The 25,946-nt window shown below is 42.4% G+C and overlaps 2 protein-coding genes and 1 long non-coding RNA gene across 3 annotated transcripts; 2 read left to right on the top strand and 1 right to left on the bottom strand.

Annotated features, from left to right (window-relative positions):
• The first annotated feature begins 413 nt into the window (after positions 1-413).
• LOC119289621 lies at positions 414-8,520 on the top strand. The gene is made up of 4 exons (XR_005141561.1): positions 414-538; positions 5,457-5,668; positions 6,572-7,779; positions 8,104-8,520. It is a non-coding gene; the product is annotated as an uncharacterized LOC119289621 (long non-coding RNA).
• LOC119289610 (ABC transporter B family member 5-like) lies at positions 537-6,904 on the bottom strand. The gene is made up of 12 exons (XM_037568902.1): positions 6,615-6,904; positions 6,162-6,216; positions 5,490-5,665; positions 4,901-5,122; positions 4,592-4,830; positions 3,901-4,426; positions 3,541-3,814; positions 2,836-3,463; positions 2,537-2,765; positions 2,006-2,272; positions 1,656-1,919; positions 537-1,543 (listed from the first exon to the last, which is right to left on the bottom strand). Exons 1-12 carry the CDS (start codon positions 6,885-6,887, stop codon positions 899-901), a joined length of 3,798 nt encoding a protein of 1,265 aa, XP_037424799.1. The 5' UTR covers positions 6,888-6,904; the 3' UTR covers positions 537-898.
• Positions 8,521-12,664: 4,144 nt separating the features above from the next.
• LOC119355210 (transcription initiation factor IIB-like) lies at positions 12,665-13,784 on the top strand. The gene has a single exon (XM_037621994.1). It carries the CDS (start codon positions 12,665-12,667, stop codon positions 13,655-13,657), a length of 993 nt encoding a protein of 330 aa, XP_037477891.1. The 3' UTR covers positions 13,658-13,784.
• Positions 13,785-25,946: the final 12,162 nt, after the last annotated feature.

Genomic DNA, 25,946 nt, shown 5'->3' with positions numbered 1-25,946 from the left:
AGTAGCTTGATTGGGAGGAAAATGAACTTTCACATATTATTGTAACATTAGGCAATACGTGCGTTGCACGTGCACGCTTACTAGTCGACTAAAAATAAAAAATACATACAACCTACCAAAAATGACTCTTGCAGGGCTCTCCAAGATTACTCCTTAATTCGGTCGCAGCTGTGGTCTAGATGGGCCGACCTCGTCCTTTCCCCACCTAGTCCAGCCCATCCTCTCTCGCAAGCCGAATATCCCTCCCCTGCCGCCGGCGTCTGCCTGTCCCCTGCTCGGCGCATGCCCCCTCGCAGCGGCGGAGGTCTCGGCCCTCCGGTTCGCGTTCGCCGGCGAGGAGGTCGCCCGGCGCTGCACGGGATGGCGCAGCGAGCGGCGAGACCTGCCCGCGGAGGAGCGCAGCCGGAGCCAGGCGCCGCACCCAGTCTGGCTCATCGGCAGAGCAGATTCGTTCGGTGATGGCTGTGTGCCTGTTGCCTCCTCTGTCTCAGCGTCGACGAGGATCCCCTGAGACGGCCACCGGCAGCCTCCTCACAAGGTACCCACCACCACCTCCTGAGAATACCCTTGGCTTTAGCCCCCCAATAAATTTCTCCCATGGTATCCCATTCCCATGGATTATCGGTTTGATGTAGGTACTGATCTGGAGGGTAGCAAACATACGACCTTAGGTACACCGTATGCTACATTTATACAGGACGCTAGGCCTTGGAAAATGTCACGTTCCCCCTTTGGCTGCAGCAAATCTTCACCCATGGAGCATTCTTATATATTTCGATAAGACGCCTGCATTTCCAGCAGTAGTATATCTAACAGACTAAATTGCCTAAGCCAACTGTACTACTAGTACTAGTACAATTCAGTAGCTCAAATCGACGCCATTGCCCAAATCACTGTATTATGTTGCATTGGGGCGAAGTTCTAGAAGCGAGGCATATGCTCCGCCGGCGATGCCCATCAGGGTCTCATGTGTTCCTTTCTCCACGATTGCGCCATCCTTCAGAACTGCAATTATATCAGCCCCTTGGATCGTTGAGAGGCGGTGTGCCACGGTGACAGTTGTCCTGCCAAGCATCACGCAGTCCAGTGCGTCTTGAACGACGCTCTCTGACTCTGCATCTAACGCGCTTGTTGCCTCATCCAGAAGCAGTATCCGTGGGTCCTTCAGAATAGCCCTTGCAATGGCTATGCGCTGTTTCTGCCCGCCGGACAGTTGGGTCCCTCTCTCTCCAACTGACGTGCTGTACCCCTGTGGCATGCTCGATATGAATTCATGGGCATTGGCTGCTTTAGCAGCCGCAGCAATCTCTTCCTCTGTTACCTCTTCATGCTTACCGTATGCTATGTTGGCTCGTATTGTGTCGTTGAAAAGGACTGGTTCTTGGCTTACCAATCCCATCTGGTCCCTCAACCAACTTAGCTTTAGGTTGATGATTTCCACTCCATCCAATAAGATCGCACCAGAATCTGGATCATAGAAACGCTCTAGTAAAGCAATTACTGTAGATTTGCCGCTGCCACTTTGACCCACAAGCGCAACAGTCTGCAACAAACATGTTACTAAGTAAATTCCTGGGATTGTGTTTGCTTAGTAAATTGAACCCTCTCGAATAACAGTGAGAAAATGAAAAATAACTTCTGGTTTTGTATAAGACCTTTCTAGAGGGAATGTTCAAGGTGAAGTCACTGAATATTTGAACATCTGGACGGGATGGGTATTTGAAGCTGATATGCATAAAATCAATGTCACCCTTGACAAGCTCCATGGTAGAACCCTCTTCGCTGCTGGAATCGATTTGGGATTTTCTGTCTAAGATTTTGAATATGGAAGTTGCAGAATCATTTGCCTTGGCTGAATCAGAAGCCATAGCACTAGTTTGTGATGCTCCAATCATGGCCAAAACCAGAGCAAAGTAAGCCTGCATTATAATAATTTGAAGTAAATATCATAGTAGGATATCTGGATAGAATGTTTTGTTGTATTGAAATGATTCCTAGTGGTTACCTTGAAGACGCCGCCAAAATCAGAGTTGCCTTGACTAATAAACTTTGCACCAACATAGTAACAAAGAGCAGACGTGACATATAGCATCGTATATGAGAAACCAAAACCAATGCCTCCAACTATTCCTGTTCGAATTCCTTGGTTTTTAGAAGCTTGGCATTTCTGATTGTATTTTGTCACCACTCTCTCCTCGGCACAAAAAGAGGCCACTGTTCTCATGTTACCAACTGCATCAGTTGCCACTTGACTTGCTTCTTCATACATGGTCTGTTATCACATATTCAGAAATGATGGGGAAAATATATTACAAGTGCCACCAATATAGCAATGTTCGTAACAAAGAAAGCACTGTTGACATCATAGTAGCACAGAGACAACTGTTAATCAGCTGTTCTAAGTTATCCACCTTTTGTCAGCATGAGGTGTGTATCGAGTCTACCTTTCAAGATTTTGTACTTTAGAAATGGAAAAAAAGAGGCAAAAATAAGACTAAAGAACTTTTTCATAGAATAGTGCTAATTCATGGCTCACCTTGGCATTTTGACTAAACCCTTGTAGGAACTTCACTTGAGCATAAGCCTGGAGACCCATTAAAGGAACTACAATTAAGATGACCAATGAAAGCTTCCAGTCTGCAATCATAGCTATTACTATTCCACAAATAAGTGTTGCAGTACATTGGATTATTAAGGCCAAGTTACCCCCTACAAGGCGTCTCACATTAAGGGCATCAACACATAACCTTCCACCAAGTGCTCCACTAATAAGAGATGAAAGGGATTGTTAGTATCTTCATTGTTCCATTTTGAGAATAAATTAAGATATCTCACCTAGAATTTGCAGGATGATCAAACCAAGCAGCATCTTGGTACACTATGTTTTTAAATGTGAAAGCACGAATGCGTTCTATAAGTTTCCCACCAGCTATTGCAAATAGAAGGCTATTTGCTAGCTTTGATATCATACCCATTGCACCCAGCCCAATACACAGCAATCCCCAAAAGGTAGAATCTTCCTGTCGCTTGTCTGCTGGTAATTCATAGAATGTTTTAGCAGCACTAGCCATTACCAAACCCATCATTGGGTAGACAGTTCCATCAATTGCTGCCGCAAGAGAACCAAATAGAAGAAATGCCGTCTCTGGTCTGTTTAGGCTAATTAAGCGTCCCATTGGGGCCTTCTTGGAAACCTTGACATCTGTGTTATCGCTTGCTTTCTCACCATCTGCACCATCATAATCAAGTAATGCAGTAGGGCCAGGCAAGTTGACAGGGGGAATTACAGAATGGTGGCTGCTCCCAGCTGAACTTGTACTGATTGATTGTGCTTGATTTCTTTTAGATAATGGGCTTGATAATCCAGCATCTAACTGCTCGCAAGTTTCTTGGTGTGTCTCTTGTAGCTGAATAAGTTGAGAGTATGCTCCGTCAGGATCCTTTACCAATTTATCATGATGTCCTGAGTGGATCATTTCAAATTAGTTCATCTGTTTCGGTACAGAACCAAAGTAAAGATCGAGTAGGGGAGATACTAACCTTGTTCGACTATTTTTCCTCCAGAAACAACTGATATGCAGTGGGCATTTCTAACAGTGCTCAAACGATGTGCCACGACAATCGTGGTTCTCCCAACCATGATGTTGCTTAGTGCTTCTTGGACAACCCTCTCAGACTCTAAATCCAATGCACTAGTCGCTTCATCGAGCAAAAGGATTTTCGGATTTTTTAGGATGGCTCTCGCAACCGCAATCCTTTGCTTCTGCCCCCCTGAAAGCTGGGCACCACGTTGTCCAACTGCTGTATCATAACCCTGAAAACATATGTACACATCATTATGTTTATGTTTATATACGTGGGCCCAAGCTATTGTTGAACAGATTGTGTTTATGTAAGTACATTAGGCAAATTCTCAATGAATCTTGCCGCGTTGGCAAGCTCGGCTGCTTTCTTGATCTCCTCCAATGTTGCATCCTCTTTTCCGTAGGCTATGTTCTCCTTTATAGATGTCATGAAGAGTACTGGTTCCTGGTTAACAAGGCCAATCTTCCCTCTCATCCATTCTAGCTTAAAACTCTTGATGTTCATTCCATCAATCAACACTTCGCCAGCCTGTGGATCATAAAATCTCTCAACTAAATTAATGACTGTTGTTTTGCCACTCCCACTCTCCCCAACTATGGCCATTGTTGTGCCGCTTGATACATGCATTGAAAATCGATCAAATATTAGTTGCTCTGGCCTGCTTGGGTAACTGAAAGACACATCCCTCAGCTCTACATCACCTTTAATGTCTTCTAACACAACACCAGTAGTATCATCATAGTCAATCTCTGGTTTCCTGTTGATTGTTGTAAACAATCTGTATGCGGCAACTCTTCCTTCGTCAAAGGAAGCAATGCAGGGGGTTGCATCACCCAATGCTCTAACCCAAAAATTGAAAATTTGCAAGTTAGAACACATATTTCATCTTAAGGTTTGATTTATGGAAGTACTTAGCAATTTGTTGTGAAGCACTATAGCATGTTGATCTATATTAGTGGAACTTGGTTAGTAGCTGGGGTGCAGATATTTTTGTGTCATTACTAACCTTGCTCCTACAAGGACAGCAAACAATATGTTCATGACATCTGCTCCACTATATCCTCTGTCAAGGGTTAACTTACTGCCATACCATACAATTAGTCCAAAGCTGGAGAAATAGACCAAAGAAAGGAAACCCAGGCCAAAGCCTTGAATAGCCCCTTCCTTGATCGTACCCTTGTATGCCTTCTTTATGAGATTGTTGTACTGGTCCATGGCTTTCTTTTCACCATTGAATGAAACCACCTGTTACAGTATGAATACTGGTTAGCTAAGGACTTGTCGTTCATGATTACGTCATCAACAAAGGGCCTACCGTTCTTATGGATCCAATTGTCTGTTCTACAATATTTCCTGCATCAATGTATGATGCTAGGCCCTCGCTAGATACTTTGGAAAGCATCTTTGAGACGATTGCAGCTGCAACGATTAGTGGTGGTATAGTAGAAAGCATTACAAGGGTTAGGAGCCAGCCTTTGATAAATGCCACCGTGAACCCACCAATGAAAGTGGTAAGAAGCTGTAGAAACTTCCCTACCTAGGGAAAAGGAATGGGAAAATGTAAAACAAGAACTAAATAAGATTATGACTTAATGCAAACTGTTAATGCTGAATTATATCAAGGTCTTACTACAAGTATAATTTTCGTCATGTTTATTGGCTTTCGGTGATCATCCACCAAACACCAAAAACAATAGATATATTCTAATAGAAGTTAAAGCATCACTGGGGTAGTAATTAAGCAACATATTCTTCTTTTGTACTCCCTCCGTCCCAAATTACTTGTCGCAGAAATGGATGTATCTAGAACTAAAATACATCTAGATACATCCATACTTGCGACAAGTAATTTGGAACGGAGGGAGTAGCAGGTAAAGGAAAAGAAGAAGCTGCATTCTTTGTACCTTCTCGCCAATCGCATCTTGAATTAGTATTGTGTCAGCAGATGTACCAAACACTACCTGTCCACCTTTCATTTCTGTATCAAAGAATGCCATGTCTTGTCTCAAAACCGACTTGAGATACAAAGATCGAAAGCGAGCTGCCTGCCTCTCCCCAGTCACGGTCCAGCATGATATCTCTGGTAAGCATATGTATTATTATTGAAAGAATGATTTCAGTGGATATTAAATGAAACTCATGATGCAGTAGAAGCATCAATGGGCGATCTGATATTGAGTATGCGCCTGTGGTATTCCTAGGTATTATGATGCTCAAAACACTTGATTTTGAGCATATTATATTCATAGGTATTAACATACTCAAATTATACCGAGTTGAACTATCAAAGACATACTCATATGCTATATTTACACGTGACCAAGTATGACAATGTACAACACCATACATATTTGGAGTACATAAATAATATGTCATGGTACTGAAGTGTCTCTGCAACAAATTTTGTTATTGAGAAACCTCTGACTCTTATGGTAATTGAGTATCATAGCTTGGGTGGTTGGTGGCTTGATGAATAGTAGCATTCAATAGGATCTACTTGTTTCTGGGAAATACATAAATAATGGGAAAGGCCACGCAAAGATACCATAAAGATCATATGTGTAGGTCATACTTACGGAGAAAACAAGCAGGCCATGTTCCAATTGCTAAGTAGACAAACTCTAGAACCACCTGAAAGAAATATGATAGCCATATTACAAGATCCATATTCTTTTGATATATTAAATTAAAAGAACAGGATGTGTGTATTTGTTTTTTTTTTGACAGAAAGACTGTAAGGGAACCCCCTACAGTATAATTGGTGCAACAAACCCAAATTGCAAGTACCAGGCCTTGAACCTGGGTGGGTGGGAAGGCATCAGCCCCTTCCCACCACTAGGCTATGCCTTAGTCTGCAAAATTTCATATCTGTGTATTTGTAAATTGAGGGCATGAAAAATCAAGAATCTCTTATCAGGTTAATGTGTAATTTCATATCTGTGTCCTGTAAGCAAGTTCTTATCAGCCAATATGTAACAAGTTTCAGTGGCGTTGCATGCTTGCAGATTCATACAGAAGCAAAAGGGTACCTTGTCGACTCGGGGAAGGATGGTGTCCCGGGTGGCACCTCCAAAGGCATCTACCATCCGCCCGAAGATGATCGACATGACGACCTGTGACATGCCGCTCGCAAGCGCGGCGACCGTGCCAACCAGCATCAGCACCACATCAGCGGCGTCCGCGTTCTTGAACAGGTCATGGAACGACGCCTTACCACCCTTGGTCATCTTCTTCCTGCCTTTCTCTTCCTCTTCTCCACCCTTGACTCCACCATCAGCTCTTGCATTATTTGTTTCTCCCATGCTATGCCTACCAGGTAATTGACTAGCGCCGTGTGTCTATTGCTCTAGCTGCTGAGTGAACTTCTGCTTTTATAGTGTCATTGTCTTGTTAGTTCACAGGTAAGTCCATTCACAAGAGCAACCATAAAGTTAGATGTGGTTGACAGTTGGGTAAAAAACGGAAAATGACACAGATAAATGTGTCAACAAGGTGCGATGCCAACCTAAAGACGAGTAGGATAACAAAACTGGCCACAAGAGCTGCATATCCTATTCGCTCACCCTTCGGAGTGCACTCCTTCACAGATGACCTTTTCCCATTTGAGTCAGTAACTCACCATGATTTTTTGCTTTTGCTGGATTTTTAACATTAGATTTCAACTTCAAACACAAAAGCTGTTTGAAGGAACCTGTCTCTCTTTTTCTTTGTTCACTATCCTCTTCTTCTATTGCTTCTCAAGTTTTTCTCTGTTTTTTACTCTCAAGTACATGCAGCTGTCTAAATAATACATAGACTGAGTAAACATTTGAGAATTATGAAGTAACAAAATCCCCAGAGCTTTCATTGCACTCGCCATGGTGGTGAAATAATTTATGTACCGATCGGTTTCAGTGCCAGAACCACTAGTAGAAAGTGCTTGAATGATGTTAGGAGTGCACCCTTAATTAAAGGCTGTCTTTGTCCTGCAGACCCAAACTGATTCAACATTGTGAAACCAGATCTTCTTCGCTGGGAAAGCGACGGCCGATGAAAACCCCTCTTCCTTGACAGCGGCTGGCCTAGGGGTAAACTCTGCCGATAATTTTAATGCGAGGAGCTGTTTTTTTTGCAGGTGTCCACATCAGAGGATGACTAGGACACTTGGTGCATCAGCTCGGTCGTACGCATCGGCTTGGCTGCGTCAGCTCAGATGTAAGCATATTTTTTTGTTGCTGATCATTTTCCTAAGGCTAGTCATAGTGGGAGTAACTTAGATAGTAACATAGCACACTTCGAGAAATTTTTGCTTATGTGGCAATGTAGTTAATGAGAAGTAGTAACATAATATGTTACTGTAACATAGCGTTTCCCAAGACATGATGAGTCTACAAGCCATTAAATGAAGCCACATATGACACTACTAGTATGTTACTTTGCACTATGAAGGTAGTAACTTAGACTAGTGTCATATGCATGACATTAGTATAAGTTACTCTCCACTATGACCAGCCTAAGTAGGCCCTCCTTGGCTGGCAGGAGCTTAGTAGGCCTGGTCTTGCCTGGCAGTGGCAGGAGGTATCGCAGGGTGTTCAGCGCCCAGATTTGTAGCTAGTCGCTCGCGCCACGATGGCAGCTGCTGGAGTGAGCCAAATGGAAGATCCCGGGGGACCTGAGCGTTTGGATGCTTGGAGCATCAGCTCTGTTCGGATGTGCGTGAGAGCTTCTGCAAATGGCATGGCCTGGCCCCGCTCTCTTTTTGTTCTTATCCTGCTTATGCAGATTAGGGCATAGCGTGTAGGACCTAAGTAGGGGTACTGTGTATTTCTATATTTTTTTATTAGAGGAGTGTATTTGTATTTGTTTCTGGCCGAAGATATATACTACTGCTTCATTGATTATGTTTGTATTGCAAAGAAAATCTCACATCCAAATTACGCTAGCGTCAGTTTTTTTTGTCGTTGGAAGGAAGCGTCAGCTTTTGTTTACTCGGGCCTGGGAATGAATGAGAATTCCTCGCATACAAAACTCGGCCTTGCATTGCATTGTTGGTGTGAGCCCATGGCTGAGTCGGTTGGGCCAAATATATACTAGAGTACACAGCCCTAACAAAAAAGGTTAAGGTTAATGGTTGTGCTAAAAAATGATTAATGGTTACCCTCTATCGGTGCTCCTATGTGGCGCCTTAAGCGCCATTAGGCCTCGTGGGCCCGCCCATGTAGAGGGCGAGCGCTCGATCCCTTTCTTGGTCGTTTCTCCTCGCCGGTCGCATTTTGTACAGTTGCGATTGACCAGTCTGCTCAACCGTTGACTTTTTAAATAAGCAAGTTTTTTTCTTAAAAAATAAAAAAATCACAAAAAGCGAAAAAATTCTGGGATTTTGAAATAAGTTCACAAACTTCAAGAATTTGAAAATAAGTTCATCAATTTTGAAAAAGTTCATCGAAACTGAAAGAAAGTTAACCAAAATTAAAAAAAGTTCATCGCATTTGAAAAAAAGTTCATCAACATTAAAAAGTTCGTCGATTCTGAAAAAAGTTAATCGAATTTGGGAAAAATGTTTATCAAATTAGAAAAACAATGTTCGTCAACATTAGAAAAAGTTCATTGATTTTGAAAATAGTCCAGCGAATTAGAAAAAGTTCATCGAATTAGAAAAAGAAGTTCATTGATTTGAAAAAAAGGTTCATCGATTTTAAAGAAAAGTTCATCAATGTAGAAAAAGTTCAACAAATATTAAAAAATAAAAATAAGAAAATAAAAACATAAAAAACAGTTTCGCATTTGTTATTTGAAGATGTATAAAAACAAGGAAACTAGCAAAAACAGAGAGTTGTATTGTTGGTTAGCCACGCTGGTCACCCTGCTGGTACAGAGCTCGAGTCTTTTTTGAAGGTTTGTACAAAAAAAAAAAGAAAAAAATTGTAAGATGGGCCGACACAAGCGGAGGCAAAGGTGTGCGCACGTTAGCAAGTATTGAATAAACAGGCGCCTTAAGCGCCATTTAGGAAATGCCACCCTCTGCAAGAGTAACTCCCATTCCCATGCAGCATGTGGCTTGACCCAGCGCCGCCACTTGTCGCACCCCGCAGGAGCATGACTTTTTTTTTCTAATTTTGTACATGTTTTTGGGTTTTATCTGTGTTTTTTTGGCTCCTTGGTTTTTCCTTGGTTTTCGCTAGGTTTGATGGGGGGAAAATGTTTTTCCTAAAAGTAACGCTTTTCCGTGACATGTGCTTCTGCAAGAAACACTGCTGCTATTGATGAAACCAAAAGAAAAAACTAGTGCCCTTTCGCATAGATCGAGATGCGGTACCTTTTCTTTATTTCTTCCATACTAGGAAGAATGGAAGGAAATACTTCGATAACACTTCTTCCTTATTTGAAGAAATGATATCCGACGCCCCTGTAAAATCTTTAATTTCAAAAAAGTTCTTCTTCTTAAGAAGCAAATAGCATTTCCTATTGATTTGTCCCCTGGACTAGACCTATGTAGATTCGGAATTATTCGTCGCTACGCTGTTCCCAAGGACAAGCAAAATCGAAATTGCAAAATTCTCACAACATGTGCCCCCAAAAGGGAGAAGCATTACTTCCGGGAGAAGCACAATTATGCTTTTTTGAATAGGGAAAAACACAACATGTGCGTCTATGGTAAGCACAACTATGCTTCCTAAAAAGAGAAAAACAGAACCTATGCTTCCAAAAGAAAATGAAAAGCATAATTGTACTTTCGGGTTTCTAATTTTTTTCTTCCGTTTTTTTGTTGCTGTTTTTTGTTTTTTTATTTCTGCCTTTTTTATGATTTCTGAATTTCACGTTTATCCGTGAAAAAATATTCGTCAAAATCTATTAACATGAGATATAGTTTCGAAGATGTCGATGTGAGAAATCCAGAGGTGAAAACGGTTCGGCATTTGGACGCACGGTTTAAGAGATACAATGTTTAAAAAAAAATTAAATATGCAAAAAAAAAAACTCTCAGGTTGAGATAAGTGACGCACAGTGTGCCACTTGTCAGGGAAAGTGGGAGTGACATTTGCAAGAGATACCAGTTTTGGTTTTCCTTCTACTTTTTTATTTTTTATTTTCTTAGTTTATTTTCCTTTTGTTTTGGTTTTCTATCGGATTATTTTGCATTTTTTCCTTTTGGAACTTCTTTATACTATAACTTTTTTCAATGTAATATACCGTAAACATTTTCTTTAAATGCAGTGCACATTTGTTAATGTACGAAAATAATCTATTTAACATATGATGCACATTTTTTAATAGAAATAAAAAATTAAATCTAGGATGAACCATATTTTTAAGTTTGCTGTAAAAATAACATACTATGAACATTTTCCAATGTATGATGATTATTTTTAATATATGCTAAACATATTTGGATACACATGAAAATATTTTAAGGCAGACACCAAGAACATCTCTTTTCTTTTAAAAAATGAAACAAAAAAAACGAAAATATCCAGCAGTCAGATTTCCATACAAGAGGAAAAAACAGAAAAACATTCAAGGGAGCTCATCAGATTGGGCCGGCCCACAACCTTCACGGGTCGTCAACACGTTTTGTGACGCATATAGGCGTCGACCAGTAGGTCTCGTGTTGCGCACCAGATTAAATAAAGACTAATCGTTACTAAAAAAGACTAAGAGTAAGTACAATAAACACGCGCTTCTAGTCACTTTGTGTGAGAAGAAGATGGACCATGTAAGTAGTACTTATTTACATCTAACGATTGTACTTGTCGGCTATAAGCTTGACTATAGATGACATGGCAACATCATATAGCCAACACTGACTGAGCTATTAAGAGCAAGTATAATAAGATGATATAAACAGGCTATAAGGATTTAAATATAGTATTTGTGCTTAGGTAGAGGAGAGAGAAGAGTAGAAAGAATAGAAAAGGGCTACAAACTTGTAGCTGGCTGTAGCACGAGGTCCAACATATTTAGTGAGACAAAAGATGAGGCCACATATTAATAGTACTCGCTCCATTCCAAAATATAGTGCATTATTGGTTTCCGCATTTCAACTTTGACCATAAATTTAGCCAATGAGACCAACTACGGCGGGAGCAAAAATTATACCAATGAGTTCGTATTCAAAAAAAGTTTTCAATTATATATTTTTTGCTCCCACCACAATTGATTTCGTTGGTTAAATTTATGGTCAAAGTTGAATCTTGAGAAGCATGGACACACTATGGGCCTCTTTAATTCGCGGGATTGCAAAAACACAGGAATAGGAAAAACGTAGGATTGAAATGACATGCCCATTGGATTCCTATAGGATTTGAGTTTATTTGATTGTATCACAGGAAAAATAAAGAATTTCTTCCAAGAGGTTGGAGTGGATGCTACAATTCCTATGAAATGTAGTTTAAATGAATCCATAGGAAAAAATCCTATAGGATTCAATCCTGCGAATCAAACGATCAACGCAGGAAAAATTCCGAAGGATTCTTATCCTTCAAAAATCCTATGAAAATCCTTTGAATCAAAGAGGCCCTATATTTTGGAACGGAGGAAGTATAGTATACTAGTATGACTAACTATTATACAAGCCGGCTATTAGGTTGGCTTATACAATAATAGAATTTAAATGTGTAGTACTTTATTAATAGCTGGTCCATCATACATTCTCACAAAAAAATTTTGGTCCTGTGCTATAGCCGGCTCTTATTCTACAGCTCACTTTTCTTCTCTCTCCTTTCCCCTCTTCTCCAACTAAGTAAGAATATTTTAGTTTTTATAGTCTGCTTATGCCATCATATTGTATTTGCTCTAACCATGCTTTCCCTAATCGGACGATTGATGAGGCGGCCAATGCATCAACGATCACTTAGGTTCCCAAGCGTTTGTATATCCTTATTAAAAAAATCACACGGTGAATTTAAAGCGTGCCGCGTCCGTGCACAAAACGAGTCGAAGTCGCTTCCGGGTCCGTGGCGCGCCCGCCCACTCCCCGCACCGACCTATCAGCCTTTAAATACCAGCCGCCCCAGCTTCCCAAACCCTTTCCCCAGCACTTTCCCCGAGCCGCCGCCGCCGCCGCCGCCGCAACCAAGCACCGATAGTTTCTCGCGCCACGATGCCCACCGGCGCGGACGAGCGCGTCTACTGCCCGGACTGCCGCCGCGCGACGGAGGTGGTGCTGGACCACGGCACCGGCGACACCATCTGCACCGAGTGCGCGCTCGTCCTCGACGCGCACTACATCGACGAGGGCTCCGAGTGGCGCAACTTCGCCGACGACGGCGGCGGCGAGGACCGCGACCCCAGCCGCGTCGGCGCCTCCGGGGACCCCTTCCTCAACGCCAAGCTCTCCACCGTCATCGCCTACGACAAGAAGCCCGGCAAGTCCTCCGGCGAGGCCAACGCCCTGCCGCGGACGTCCGTGCCCGGCGACGGCGCCTGCGCGGCCTCCGACAAGACCCTCGTCGACGGCTTCCGCGGCATCGGCGACATGGCCGACCGGCTCGGCCTCGTCGCCACCATCCGGGACCACGCCAAGGAGACGTTCAAGAAGCTGGACGAGGCCAAGGGCGTCCCGCGCGGCCGGAACCGCGACTCGGTCTACGCCGCCTGCATCTACATCGCCTGCCGCAACCTCGGCATGCCGCGCACCTACAAGGAGCTCGCCTCCGTCACGGCCGCCGGCCCGGCCGCCAAGAAGGACATCGGCAAGATGTCGACGCACATCAAGAAGCTCCTCGGCGAGGAGGACGGCCAGGTGATGGACATCGGCGTCGTCAGCGCCTCGGACTACCTGCGCCGCTTCTGCTCGCGCCTCGGGCTGGGCAACCAGGAGGTGCGGGACGCGCAGGAGGCCGTGCGCAGGCTCGAGGAGCGCCTCGACGTGCGCCGCAACCCCGAGTCCATCGCCGCCGCCGTCATCTACATGGTCGTCCAGCGCGCCGGCGCCACCAACTCCAACTCCGCCATCAAGGACGTCTCCGTCGCCACCGGCGTCGCCGAGGGGACCATCAAGGAGGCGCACAAGGACCTCACCCCGCACGCCCACATGCTCTTCGCCCCGCCTGTCACCGCCCACGACATTATTAACCCTTTATTACAAGCTTGATTCTGTCTGTGGCAGCTCCAATTCCAAGCGTGTGTGTGTGTGTCTTCTTCTTGGCCAACTATATATCTTAAGCTTGGACATGCCAAGTTTGTGTTGGCCTCATCCGTTTCTAAGTACTGAAGAACCATTCGTGCTTGATCCGTTTGTTCCAGTTATTAAACTCATGAACTGTGGCCTGAGACCTAATCCAGTTTGCTAACAAAATTCAAAATCTGGTTGAATTTCATTAGAAAATTGGCATGCTAATGTGTTGCGTTCTGTCAGGTGAGACAAATTCATGTAGAAAGAAAGAATCGCCTCGTGTTAATAACCATTAACCAATCGAAGGAATCTGACATGGGTTGCTGAGGTGATGTTAGTCACACATGTTATTTGCCAGCCTATAATGAATTGGACATTCAGGGTGGGGAGATCATTACATCTTCTTGTTGAATAGGCGCATACTTGAGGCTGGTCATAATGGGAGTAACTCAGCAAGTAACATAGCGCATTTCAAGACAAGTTTGCTTATGTGACATATAATTAATAAGAAGAGAGGTGTTTGGAGTAACATAATATGTTACTGTAACATAACGCAACCCAAAGCAAAATGAGTCTATAATATAATAAATGCTACCATCTATGATACTAATTGTATGTTACTTTGCACTATGTAAGTAGTAACAAAGACTAGTGTCATATGCATGACACTAGTCTAAGTTACTCCCCACTATGACTAGCCTGAGAACATATAAGGTCAGGATTGTATCTGGACGGGCGACATATGTCTTTTTTAACTAATATCACTGGATATTCAGTTTGGTGCTAAAACTCATAAAATACGGATTTGCGGTCATATAACTAGTTGATTGGTGCAAATACGGTGCATTCTACTGTATCCAGGCATACAATCCTGCCTATCTATATGACGACTTATCAATTTTTTTCTTACATTATTCAATGACGGGTTGGCCTCACCTGAGCTTTTTTTGCGCAATTAAAAAATTCAGGGAGTTATCTAGAAACATTTATTCCAAGCCAATGCCACGCAGGCAACATACATGTACGTCCGGATATGGCAGAACACACCATATTTGCACCATACAACAAGTTAGATGACCACAAATCCGTATTTTACAAGTTTTAGCATCAAACTAAACATGCAACGCAAGTTCTATGACTCCCGATGATATTACCTCCAAAAAAGAGCACTACTATTACAATTGTCCTCATGTAATCAGGCAAGTAAGCAGAAACCAAAATTTTGTTTCTTTTTTTGATATGAAACTGATAGTACCTATTTTTTATTTGTTTTATAATCATCTCAAACTTCTTGGTTGTTCACTGTCACATTGTTTTCTGCAATGCTGTTTGATGATAGAAAATAAGAATGGTGGATCTTATATTTGGAATTTGTGGCGAGTAAATATTGCACTGGTGAGAAATTCCATGGTAAAAAATAATATTGGTATCTGTTCATACCCTAGAAAGCATCCGCAAATACTAAGAATTTAGTGAGGTAAAACCCAACCATAGCATTAAGATAAATATATATCTATAGGGTAACTACCCCTGGGTGGTAGGATGCTCTTTTTTACATACAAATATATATGTATTTCACAAATATAATAAAAATCATGGGCCAACTTGCAATTTTTTTCATGTAACTCACTTTGGAATGTGTTATATATAATTTATGAACATATTTATAATAATAAAGTAGTATATACAATACCATATGGTAGTATGTGAGACATGTGGAACAAGGCTTGATAATATGTGTTACTCTGGCCGCCCTATGAATAGTTTTCTCAACATACAACTACCCCTAAGTGTGATCCATGTATATGCGCGCTCATATGATGGGCACCAAAGGACAACAACATATCAACATACAACTCAAATAAATCATAATAGATCACCAATTAACCATAGGATAAAATGAATATAATGAACAATAACGGAGATGCAAGAAATCACTGGATAATAGTTAACGGCATCAAAGCAGTGTTCAAGAAGGGATTGCGACGGTTTTTGGGAGAGTGGACCACTGAATACAGAGGGAGGAAGGTGATGGAGATGTTGATGAAGGCGGTGGAGGTGATGGAGACGATGGTGGTGATGATGGTTCCCTTGGCGGCACTCTGACACCATCAAAAGAGGGAAAAGAGGCCCCTTCCTTCTTCTTCTTCCTTGGCCTCTCCCCTAGGTGGGGAGAGGTTTCCACCTCTTTTTCTTGGTGCTCATGGATCTTGGAGTGCGAGAGCCCCTCTAAGATTGAATCTCTCTTCTCTCTATTTCTCTCTATTTTCGGTATTGTTCTGAGCCGAAACACTATCTCTTTAATAAGCGGAGATTTGTAACTCCAATGAGGCTACAAGTTTAAGCGAATGTCCGATATTTCAGGATCTTTCTTACAGCCGAAGGAGAGCATCAACCGACCTACATGGGGCAACATGGTAGTCCCACGTGCCCCCTAGGGCGCGTGGAGGGGGTGCATGGCCACCTGGTGGCTCCCCTGACCTCCATCTTCTAACCGTTGGAGTCCTTAGTTAAATTTTGAAAGAAAGAAAAATTGATTTCCGGCTCTATAAAATTTTCACCTAAAAAGCCCAAAACAATAGAAAATAGTGTACGTCCTCATGCACTAGATTAATATGCTAGTCCAAATAAGTATGATATAAAATTGTGCCAAAAAGCATATAAAATGATGTGAATATAGCATGAATATTCAAAACTTATAGATACATTTGAGACGTATCCGCAATCGCTTTATCTTCACAATCTTTTGTCTCCTTCATAATTTGAAGGCTTCCAAGTGACTCCAATCTCTAGAAGAGGCACACCCTCCAAAAGAACAGAAACCTTGTAGAAATCACTTGGTTTGAACTCTTTCTAAATATTTTTAAGAAATAAGTCAAGAACTCATCTCCTCTCCCTCTCTCTCTCTCTTCTCACAAAGGATGGGTAGAAGAAAGGGAGTGAAAGCGCAAAGATGCAAAGATTGTTCTATTATAGTAAATGGTCTCGAAGCCTATCACCACTCAAGGTATAGGGGTGTCTTACATAGGCATGCCTAAAATATGACTATTGGAAGAAAAAGTAACATCCCCGGAAGTTTCGAACATCGCATACCTGGAACCTCGAGTTGTGTTCAAAATTTAAAAGGTCTTTCCAAAAATTAAACCTACCATAAGAGTGTTGATACAAGATTCCCCACACTGATATGAGTAAATATCAAAAACAATAATTATTTACTCATTTGCTTAAAAGTCATTGTGTTGCAGCTGTCACTAAACAATTTTTTTCTAAGTTAGAGCATCTACTGTCGGGGGCCTCAAACCCCCACCCCCTCCATACGCCCGGGCGGTCGGCCCAGTCAGTGACCGGGATTGGCACCCCTCATATCTAGCCCAAATGTAGGGTAGATATGAGGATGTCCGGTCACATCCGCCACATCGGACCCAGCAGGCGTACCGCACCACAAATTGCACAAAATCCACCCCTCGACCTACTAGATCCATTTGCTCTCTCATCTCTTCTTTCACCTCTGCGGTAGACGTCTCGCATCTCCGCCGCCACCCTTGCTTCGCAACCCTTCCGAGCCTCTATGCCACCAGCACTGCCACAATAGTCCTCTCTCCCATGCTCACCACCGCAGACATCGTCACCGGCCCGGACGCCACCGTGGTACGTCCGGCAACTCTCGGGTTGCCCCTTGTGCTCTATGTGTTTGATACATTGTCTAACCTATTTTTTGTGATTTATTTGTAGGGAAAATGATGAATTCTAATTCTTCGTCAGACGAGGAGTATGGACTGATGGAGTGATGTCTGCTAGAACTACGTCGGTATTTCCCCAAAGAGAAAGGGATGACGCAGCACAGCGATGGTAGGTATTTCCTTCAGTGATGAGACCAAGGTTATCGAACCAGTAGGAGAACCAAGCAACACTACGTAAACATCACCTGCACACAGATAACAAATACTCGCAACCCAACGTGTAAAAGGGGTTGTGAATCCCTTTCGGGTAACGACGCCAGAAATTGGCAAACGGACGTGAAAGAGTTGTAAATATTGATAGATCGAATGCCAAATAAAATAAAGTGCAGCAAGGTATTTTTGTATTTTTGGTTTAATAGATCTAAAAATAAAAGCAAAGGAAAATAGATCGCAAAGGCAAATATATTAAAGAAGAGACCCGGGGCCGTAGGTTTCACTAGTGGCTTCTCTCGAGAAAAATAGCAAACGGTGGGTAAACAAATTACTGTTGGGCAATCGATAGAACTTCAAATAATCATGATGATATCCAGGTGACAATCATTATATAGGCATCACGTCCAAGATTAGCAGACCGACTCCTGCCTGCATCTACTACTATTACTCCACACATCAACCGTTATCCAGCATGCATCTAGTGTATTAAGTTCATGGAGAAACGAAGTAATGCAATAAGAACGACGACATAGTGTAGACAAGATCTATTTATGTAGAAATAGACCCCATCTTGTTATCCTTAATGGCGACGATACATATGTGTCGGTTCCCCTTCTGTCACTGGGATCAAGCACCGTAATATCGAACCCATCATAAAGCACCTCTTCCCATTGCAAGATAAATAGATCAAGTTGGCCAAACAAAACCCAAATATTGGATAAGAAATACGAGGCTATAAGCAATCATGCATATAAGAGATCAAACAAGACTCAAATAACTTTCATGGATAAAAAGATAGATCTGATCATAAACTCAAAGTTCATCCGATCCCAACAAACACATCGCAAAAAGAGTTACATCATATGGATCTCCAAGAGACCATTGTATTGAGAATCAAACAAGCGAGAGGAAGCCATCTAGCTACTAACTACGGACCCAAAGGTCTACAAAAGACTACTCACGCATCATCGGAGAGGCACCAATGGAAGTGGTGAACCCCTCCGTGATGGTGTCTAGATTGGATATGGTAGTTCTAGACTCTGTGGTGGCTGGAATTGATTTTCATCGACTCCCCTAGGGTTTCTAGAATATTGGGGTATTTATAGAGCAAAGAGTCGGTTCAGGGGGCACCCGAGGTGGGCACAACCCACCAGGGCGCACCTGGGCCTCTAGGCGCGCCCTGGTGGGTTGTGCTCCCCTCGGAGCACCCCATGCGCTTCTCCGACCCACTTGATGTCTTCTGTTACAAAAAAGATCCACAAAAAGTTTCGTTGCGTTTGGACTCCATTTGGTATTGATTTCCTGCGATGTAAAAATCATGCAGAAAACAACAATTGGCACTTGGCACTATGTCAATAGGTTAGTACCAAAAAATGATATCAATGAAGGAAATATGCCCTAGAGGCAATAATAAAGTTATTATTTATTTCCTTATTTCATGAAAAATGTTTATTATTCATGCTAGAATTGTATTAACCGGAAACATAATACATGTGTGAATACATAGACAAACATAGTGTCACTAGTATGCCTCTACTTGACTAGCTCATTGATCAAAGATGATTAAGTTTCCTAACCATAGACATGAGTTGTTATTTGATCCCATTAGGGGCCGGCCTAGGGCAGGCAGCACGCCCCCTTCCCCCCTGTCCGAATTGGACTAGGAGAGGGGGGCGGCGGCCCCCTTTCCTTCTCTTTCTCTCCTTGCCTTTTCCCCTCCTAGTAGGAGTAGGAAAGGGAGGAATCCTACTCCTACTAGGAGGAGGATTCCTCCTCCTAGGCGCGCCAACAAGGGCCGGCTGGCCTCCCCCTTGCTCCTTTATATACAGGGGCAGGGGGCACCTCTAGACACACAAGTTGATCACAAAGATCTCTCCCAGCCGTGTGTGGTGCCCCCCTCCACCATAATCCACCTCGGTCATACTATAGCGGTGTTTAGGCGAAGCCCTGCTGCAGTAACTTCATCAGCATTGTCACCACACCGTCGTGCTGACGAAACTCTTCCCCGAGCTCTACTGGATCGTGAGTTCGTGGGACGTCACCGAGCTGAACGTGTGCTGAACGCGGAGGTGCCATACGTTCGGTACTGAGGATCGGTCGATCGTGAAGACGTATGACTACATCAATCGCGTTGTCATAACGCTTCCGCTTAACGGTCTACGAGGGTACGTGGACAACACTCTCCCTCTCGTTGCTATGCATCACCAGGATCCTGTGTGTGTGTAGGATTTTTTTTGAAATTACTACGTTCCCCAACAGTGGCATCAGAGCCTGGTTTTATGCGTAGATGTTATATGCACGAGTAGAACACAAGTAAGTTGTGGGCGATACAAGTCATACTGCTTACCATCATGTCATACTTTGATTCGGTGGTATTGTTGGATGAAGCGGCCCAGACCGACATTACGCGTACGCTTACGCGAGACTGGTTCTACCAACGTACTTTGCACACAAGTGGCTGGCGGGTGTCAGTTTCTCCAACTTTAGTTGAACCGAGTGTGGCTACGCCCGGTCCTTGAGAAGGTTAAAACAGCACCAACTCGACGAACTATCATTGTGGTTTTGATGCGTAGGTAAGAATGGTTCTTGCTCAGCCCGTAGCAGCCACGTAAAAACTTGCAACAACAAAGTAGAGGACGTCTAACTTGTTTTTGCAGGGCATGTTGTGATGTGATATGGTCAAGACATGATGCTATATTTATTGTATGAGATTATCATGTTTTGTAACGGAGTTATCGGCAACTGGCAGGAGCCATATGGTTGTCGCTTTATTGTATGCAATGCAATCGCCCTGTAATTGCTTTACTTTATCACTAAGTGGTAGCAATAGTTGGTGAGACGACAACGATGCTACGATGGAGATCAAGGTGTCGCGCCAGTGATGATGGTGATCATGACGGTGCTTCGGAGATGGAGATCACAAGCAAAAGATGATGATGGCCATATCATATCACTTATGTTGATTGCATGTGATGTTTATCCTTTATGCATCTTATTCTGCTTTGTTTGACGGTAGCATTATTTGATGATCTCTCACTAAATTTCAAGATAAAAGTGTTTTCCCTGAGTATGCACTGTTGCCAAAGTTCGTCGTGCCGAGACACCATGTGATGATCGGGTGTGATAAGCTCTACGTCCATCTACAATGGGTGCAAGCCATTTTTGCACACACAGAATACTCGGATTAAACTTGACGAGCCTAGCATATGCAGATATGGCCTCGGAACACTGAGACCGAAAGGTCGAGCGTGAATCATATAGTAGATATGATCAACATAGTGATGTTCACCATTGAAAACTACTCCATTTCACGTGATGATCCGTTATGGTTTAGTTGATATGGATCATGTGATCACTTAGATGATTAGAGGGATGTCTATCTAAGTGGGAGTTCTTAAGTAATATGATTAATTGAACTTAAATTTATCATGAACTTTGTACCTGATAGTATTTTGCTTATCTATGTTGTTGTAGATAGATGGCCCGTGTTGTTGTTCCGTTGAATTTTAATGCGTTCCTTGATAAAGCAAAGTTGAAAGATGATGGTAGCAATTACACGGACTGGGCCCGTAACTTGAGGGTTATCCTCATTGCTGCACAGAAGAATTACGTCCTGGAAGCACCGATGGGTGCCAGGCCTGCTGCAGATGCTGCTGACAACGTTAAGAACGTTTGGCAGAGTAAAGCTGATAACTACTTGATAGTTCAGTGTGCCATGCTTTACGACTTAGAACCGGGACTTCAACGACATTTTGAACGTCATGGAGCATATGAGATGTTCCAGGAGTTGAAGTTAATATTTCAAGCAAATGCCCGGATTCAGAGATATGAAGTCTCCAATAAGTTCTATAGCTGCAAAATGAAGGAGAATAGTTCTGTCAGTGAGCATATACTCAAAATGTCTGGGTATCATAATCACTTGACTCAACTGGGAGTTAATCTTCCTGTTGATATTGTCATTGACAGAGTTCTTCAATCACTGCCACCAAGGTACAAAAGCTTCGTGATGAACTATAATATGTAAGGGATGAATAAGACAATTCCTGATCTCTTCGCGATGCTAAAGGCTGCGGAGGTAGAAATCAAGAAGGAGCATCAAGTGTTGATGGTCAATAAAACCACCAGTTTCAAGAAAAAGGGCAAAGGGAAGAAGAAGGGGAACTTCAAGAAGAACAGCAAACAAGTTGCTGCTCAGGAGAAGAAACTCAAGTATGGACCTAAGCTTGAGACTGAGTGCTTCTACTACAAACAGACTGGTCACTGGAAGCAGAACTGCCCCAAGTATTTGGCGGATAAGAAGGATGGCAAGGTGAACAAAGGTATATGTGATATACATGTTATTGATGTGTACCTTACCAGAGCTCGCAGTACCACCTGGGTATTTGATACTGGTTCTGTTGCTAATATTTGCAACTCGAAACAGGGACTACGGATTAAGCGAAGACTGGCTAAGGACGAGGTGACGATGCGCGTGGGAAATGGTTCCAAAGTTGATGTGATCGCCGTCGGCACGCTACCTCTACATCTACCTTCGGGATTAGTTTTAGACCTAAATAATTGTTATTTGGTGCCAGCGTTAAGCATGGACATTATATCTGGATCTTGTTTGATGCGAGACGGTTATTCATTTAAAGCTGAGAATAATGGTTGTTCTATTTATATGAGTAATATCTTTTATGGTCATGCACCCTTAAAGAGTGTTCTATTCTTGTTGAATCTCGATAGTAGTGATATACATATTCATAATGTTGAAGCCAAAAGATGCAGAGTTGATAATGATAGTGCAACTTATTTGTGGCACTGCCGTTTGGGTCATATTGGTTTAAAGCGCATGAAGAAACTCCATACTGATGGACTTTTGGAATCACTTGATTATGAATCACTTGGTACTTGCGAGCCATGCCTTATGGGCAAGATGACTAAAACACCATTCTCCGGAACTACGGAGCGAGCAACAGATTTGTTGGAAATCATACATACTGATGTATGTGGTCCGATGAATATTGAGGCTTGCGGCGGGTATCGTTATTTTCTCACCTTCACAGATGATTTAAGCAGATATGGGTATATCTACTTAATGAAACATAAGTTTGAAACATTTGAAAAGTTCAAAGAATTTCAGAGTGAAGTGGAAAATCATCGTAACAAGAAAATAAAGTTTCTATGATCTGATCGTGGAGGAGAATATTTGAGTCATAAGTTTGGCATACATTTGAAACAATGCGGAATAGTTTCGCAACTCATGCCACCCGGAACACCACAGCATAATGGTGTGTCCGAACGTCATAATCGTACTTTACTAGACATGGTGCAATCTATGATGTCTCTTACTGATTTACCGCTATCATTTTGGGGTTATGCTTTAGAGACGACTGCATTCACGTTAAATAGGGCACCATCAAAATCCTTTGAGACGACGCCTTATGAACTATGGTTTGGCAAGAAACCAAAGTTGTCATTTCTTAAAGTTTGGGGCTGCGATGCTTATGTGAAAAAGCTTTAACCTGATAAGCTCGAACCCAAATCGGAGAAATGTGTCTTCATAGGATACCCAGAGGAAACTATAGGGTACACCTTCTATCACATATCCGAAGGCAAGATATTTGTTACTAAGAATGGATCCTTTCTAGAGAAGGAGTTTCTCTCGAAAGAAGTGAGTGGGAGAAAATTAGAACTTGATGAGGTAACTGTACCTGCTCCCTTATTGGAAAGTAGTTCATCACAGAAATCGGTTCCTATGACATCTACACCAATTAGTGAGGAAGCTAATGATAATGATCATGAAACTTTAGATCAAGTTACTACCGAACCTCGTAGGTCAACTAGAACAAGATCCACACTAGAGTGGTACGGTAATCCAGTTCTGGAGGTCATGGTACTTAACCATGACGAACCTACGAACTATGAGGAAGAGATGATGAGCCCAGATTCCGCAAAATGGCTTGAGGCCATGAAATCTGAGATGGGATCCATGTATGAGAAAAAGTGTGGACTTTGGTTGACTTGCCCGATGATCGACAAGCCATCGAGAACAAAGGTTTTCGACAAGTTCAAGGAGTTGACTACGATGATACCTTCTCACCCGTAGCGATGCTTAAGTCCGTCCCAAACATGTTAGCAATTGCCGCATTTTATGATTATGAAATTTGGCAAATGGATGTAAAGACTGCATTCCTGAATGGATTTCTGGAAGAAGAGTTGTATATGATGCAACCTGAAGGTTTTATCGATCCAAAGGGAGCTAACAAAGTGTGCAAGCTCCAGCGATCCATTTATGGACTGGTGCAATCCTCTTGGAGTTGGAATAAACGTTTTGATAGTGTGATCAAAGCATATGGTTTTATACAGACTTTTGGAGAAGCCTGTATTTACAAAAAAGTGAGTGGGAGCTCTGTAGCATTTATAATATTATATGTGGATGACATATTGTTGATTGGAAATGATGTAGAATTTCTGGACAACATAAAAGGATACTTGAATAAAAGTTTTTCAATGAAAGACCTCGGTGAAGCTGCTTATATATTGGGCATCAAGATCTATAGAGATAGATCAAGATGCTTAATTGGATTTTCACAAAGCACATACCTTGATAAAGTTTTGAAGAAGTTCAAAATGGATCAAGCTAAGAGAGGGTTCTTGCCTGTGTTACAAGGTGTGAAGTTGAGTAAGACTCAATGCCCGACCAGTGCATAAGATAGAGAGAAAATGAAAAGTGTTCCCTATGCTTCAGCCATAGGCTCTATCATGTATGAAATGTTGTGTACCAGACCTGATGTGTGCCTTGCTATTAACCTAGCAGGGAGGTACCAAAGTAATCCAGGAGTGGATCACTGGACAGCGGTCAAGAACATCCTGAAGTACCTAAAAAGGACCAAGGATATGTTTCTCGTTTATGGAGGTGACAAAGAGCTCATCGTAAATGGTTACGTTGATGCAAGCTTTGACACTGATCCGGACGATTCTAAATCACAAACCGGATACATGTTTATATTAAACGGTGGAGCAGTCAGTTGGAGCAGTTCTAAACAGAGCATCGCGGCGGGATCTACATGTGAAGCGGAGTACATTACTGCTTCGGAAGTAGCGAATGAAGGAGTCTGGATGAAGGAGTTCATATCCGATCTAGGTGTCATACCTAGTGCATCGGGTCCAATGAAAATCTTTTGTGACAATACTGGTGCAATTGCCTTGGCAAAAGAATCCAGATTTCACAAGAGAACCAAGCACATCAAGAGACGCTTCAACTCCATCCGGGATCAAGTCCAAGTGGGAGACATAGAGATTTGAAAGATACATACGGATCTAAATGTTGCAGACCCATTGACTAAGCCTCTTCCACGAGCAAAACATGATCAGCACCAAGGCTCCATGGGTGTTAAAATCATTACTGTGTAATCTAGATTATTGACTCTAGTGCAAGTGGGAGACTGAAGGAAATATGCCCTAGAGGCAATAATAAAGTTATTATTTATTTCCTTATTTCATGATAAATGTTTATTATTCATGCTAGAATTGTATTAACCAGGAACATAATACATGTGTGAATACATAGACAAACATAGTGTCACTAGTATGCCTCTACTTGACTAGCTCATTGATCAAAGATGGTTAAGTTTCCTAACCATATACATGAGTTGTTATTTGATCAATGGGATCACATCATTAGGAGAATGATGTGATTGACTTGACCCATTCCGTTAGCTTAGCACTTGATCGTTTGTTTACTGCTATTGCTTTCTTCATGACTTATACATGTTCTTATGACTATGAGATTATGCAACTCCCGAATACCCGAGGAACACTTTGTGTGCTACCAAACGTCACAACGTAACTGGGTGATTATAAAGGTTCTCTACAGGTGTCTCCGATTGTTGATTTGGCATAGATCAAGATTAGGATTTGTCACTCCGATTGTCGGAGAGGTATCTCTGGGCCCTCTCGGTAATACACATCACTATAAGCCTTGCAAGCATGATAACTAATGAGTTAGTTACGGGATGATGTATTATGGAACGAGTAAAGAGACTTGCCGGTAACGATATTGAACTAGGTATTGGGATACCGACGATCGAATCTCGGGCAAGTAACATACCGATGACAAAGAGAACAACGTATAGTGTTGTGCGGTTTGACCGATAAAGATCTTCGTAGAATATGTAGGAACCAATATGAGCATCCAGGTTCCGCTATTGGTTATTGACCGGAGACGTGTCTCGGTCATGTCTACATAGTTCTCGAACCCGTAGGGTCCACACGCTTAAAGTTCTGTGACAATCGGTTTTATGAGTTTATATGTTTTGATGTACCGAAGGTAGTTTGGAGTCCCGGATTTGATCATGGACATGACGAGGAGTCTCGAAATGGCCGAGACATAA

The sequence above is a fragment of the Triticum dicoccoides genome, chromosome 1A (assembly GCF_002162155.2).
Source record: "Triticum dicoccoides isolate Atlit2015 ecotype Zavitan chromosome 1A, WEW_v2.0, whole genome shotgun sequence".
NCBI lineage: Eukaryota > Viridiplantae > Streptophyta > Magnoliopsida > Poales > Poaceae > Triticum > Triticum dicoccoides.
The sequence above is the reverse complement of the archived record's forward strand: the minus strand, read 5'-3'. Positions and strand labels throughout refer to the sequence as shown.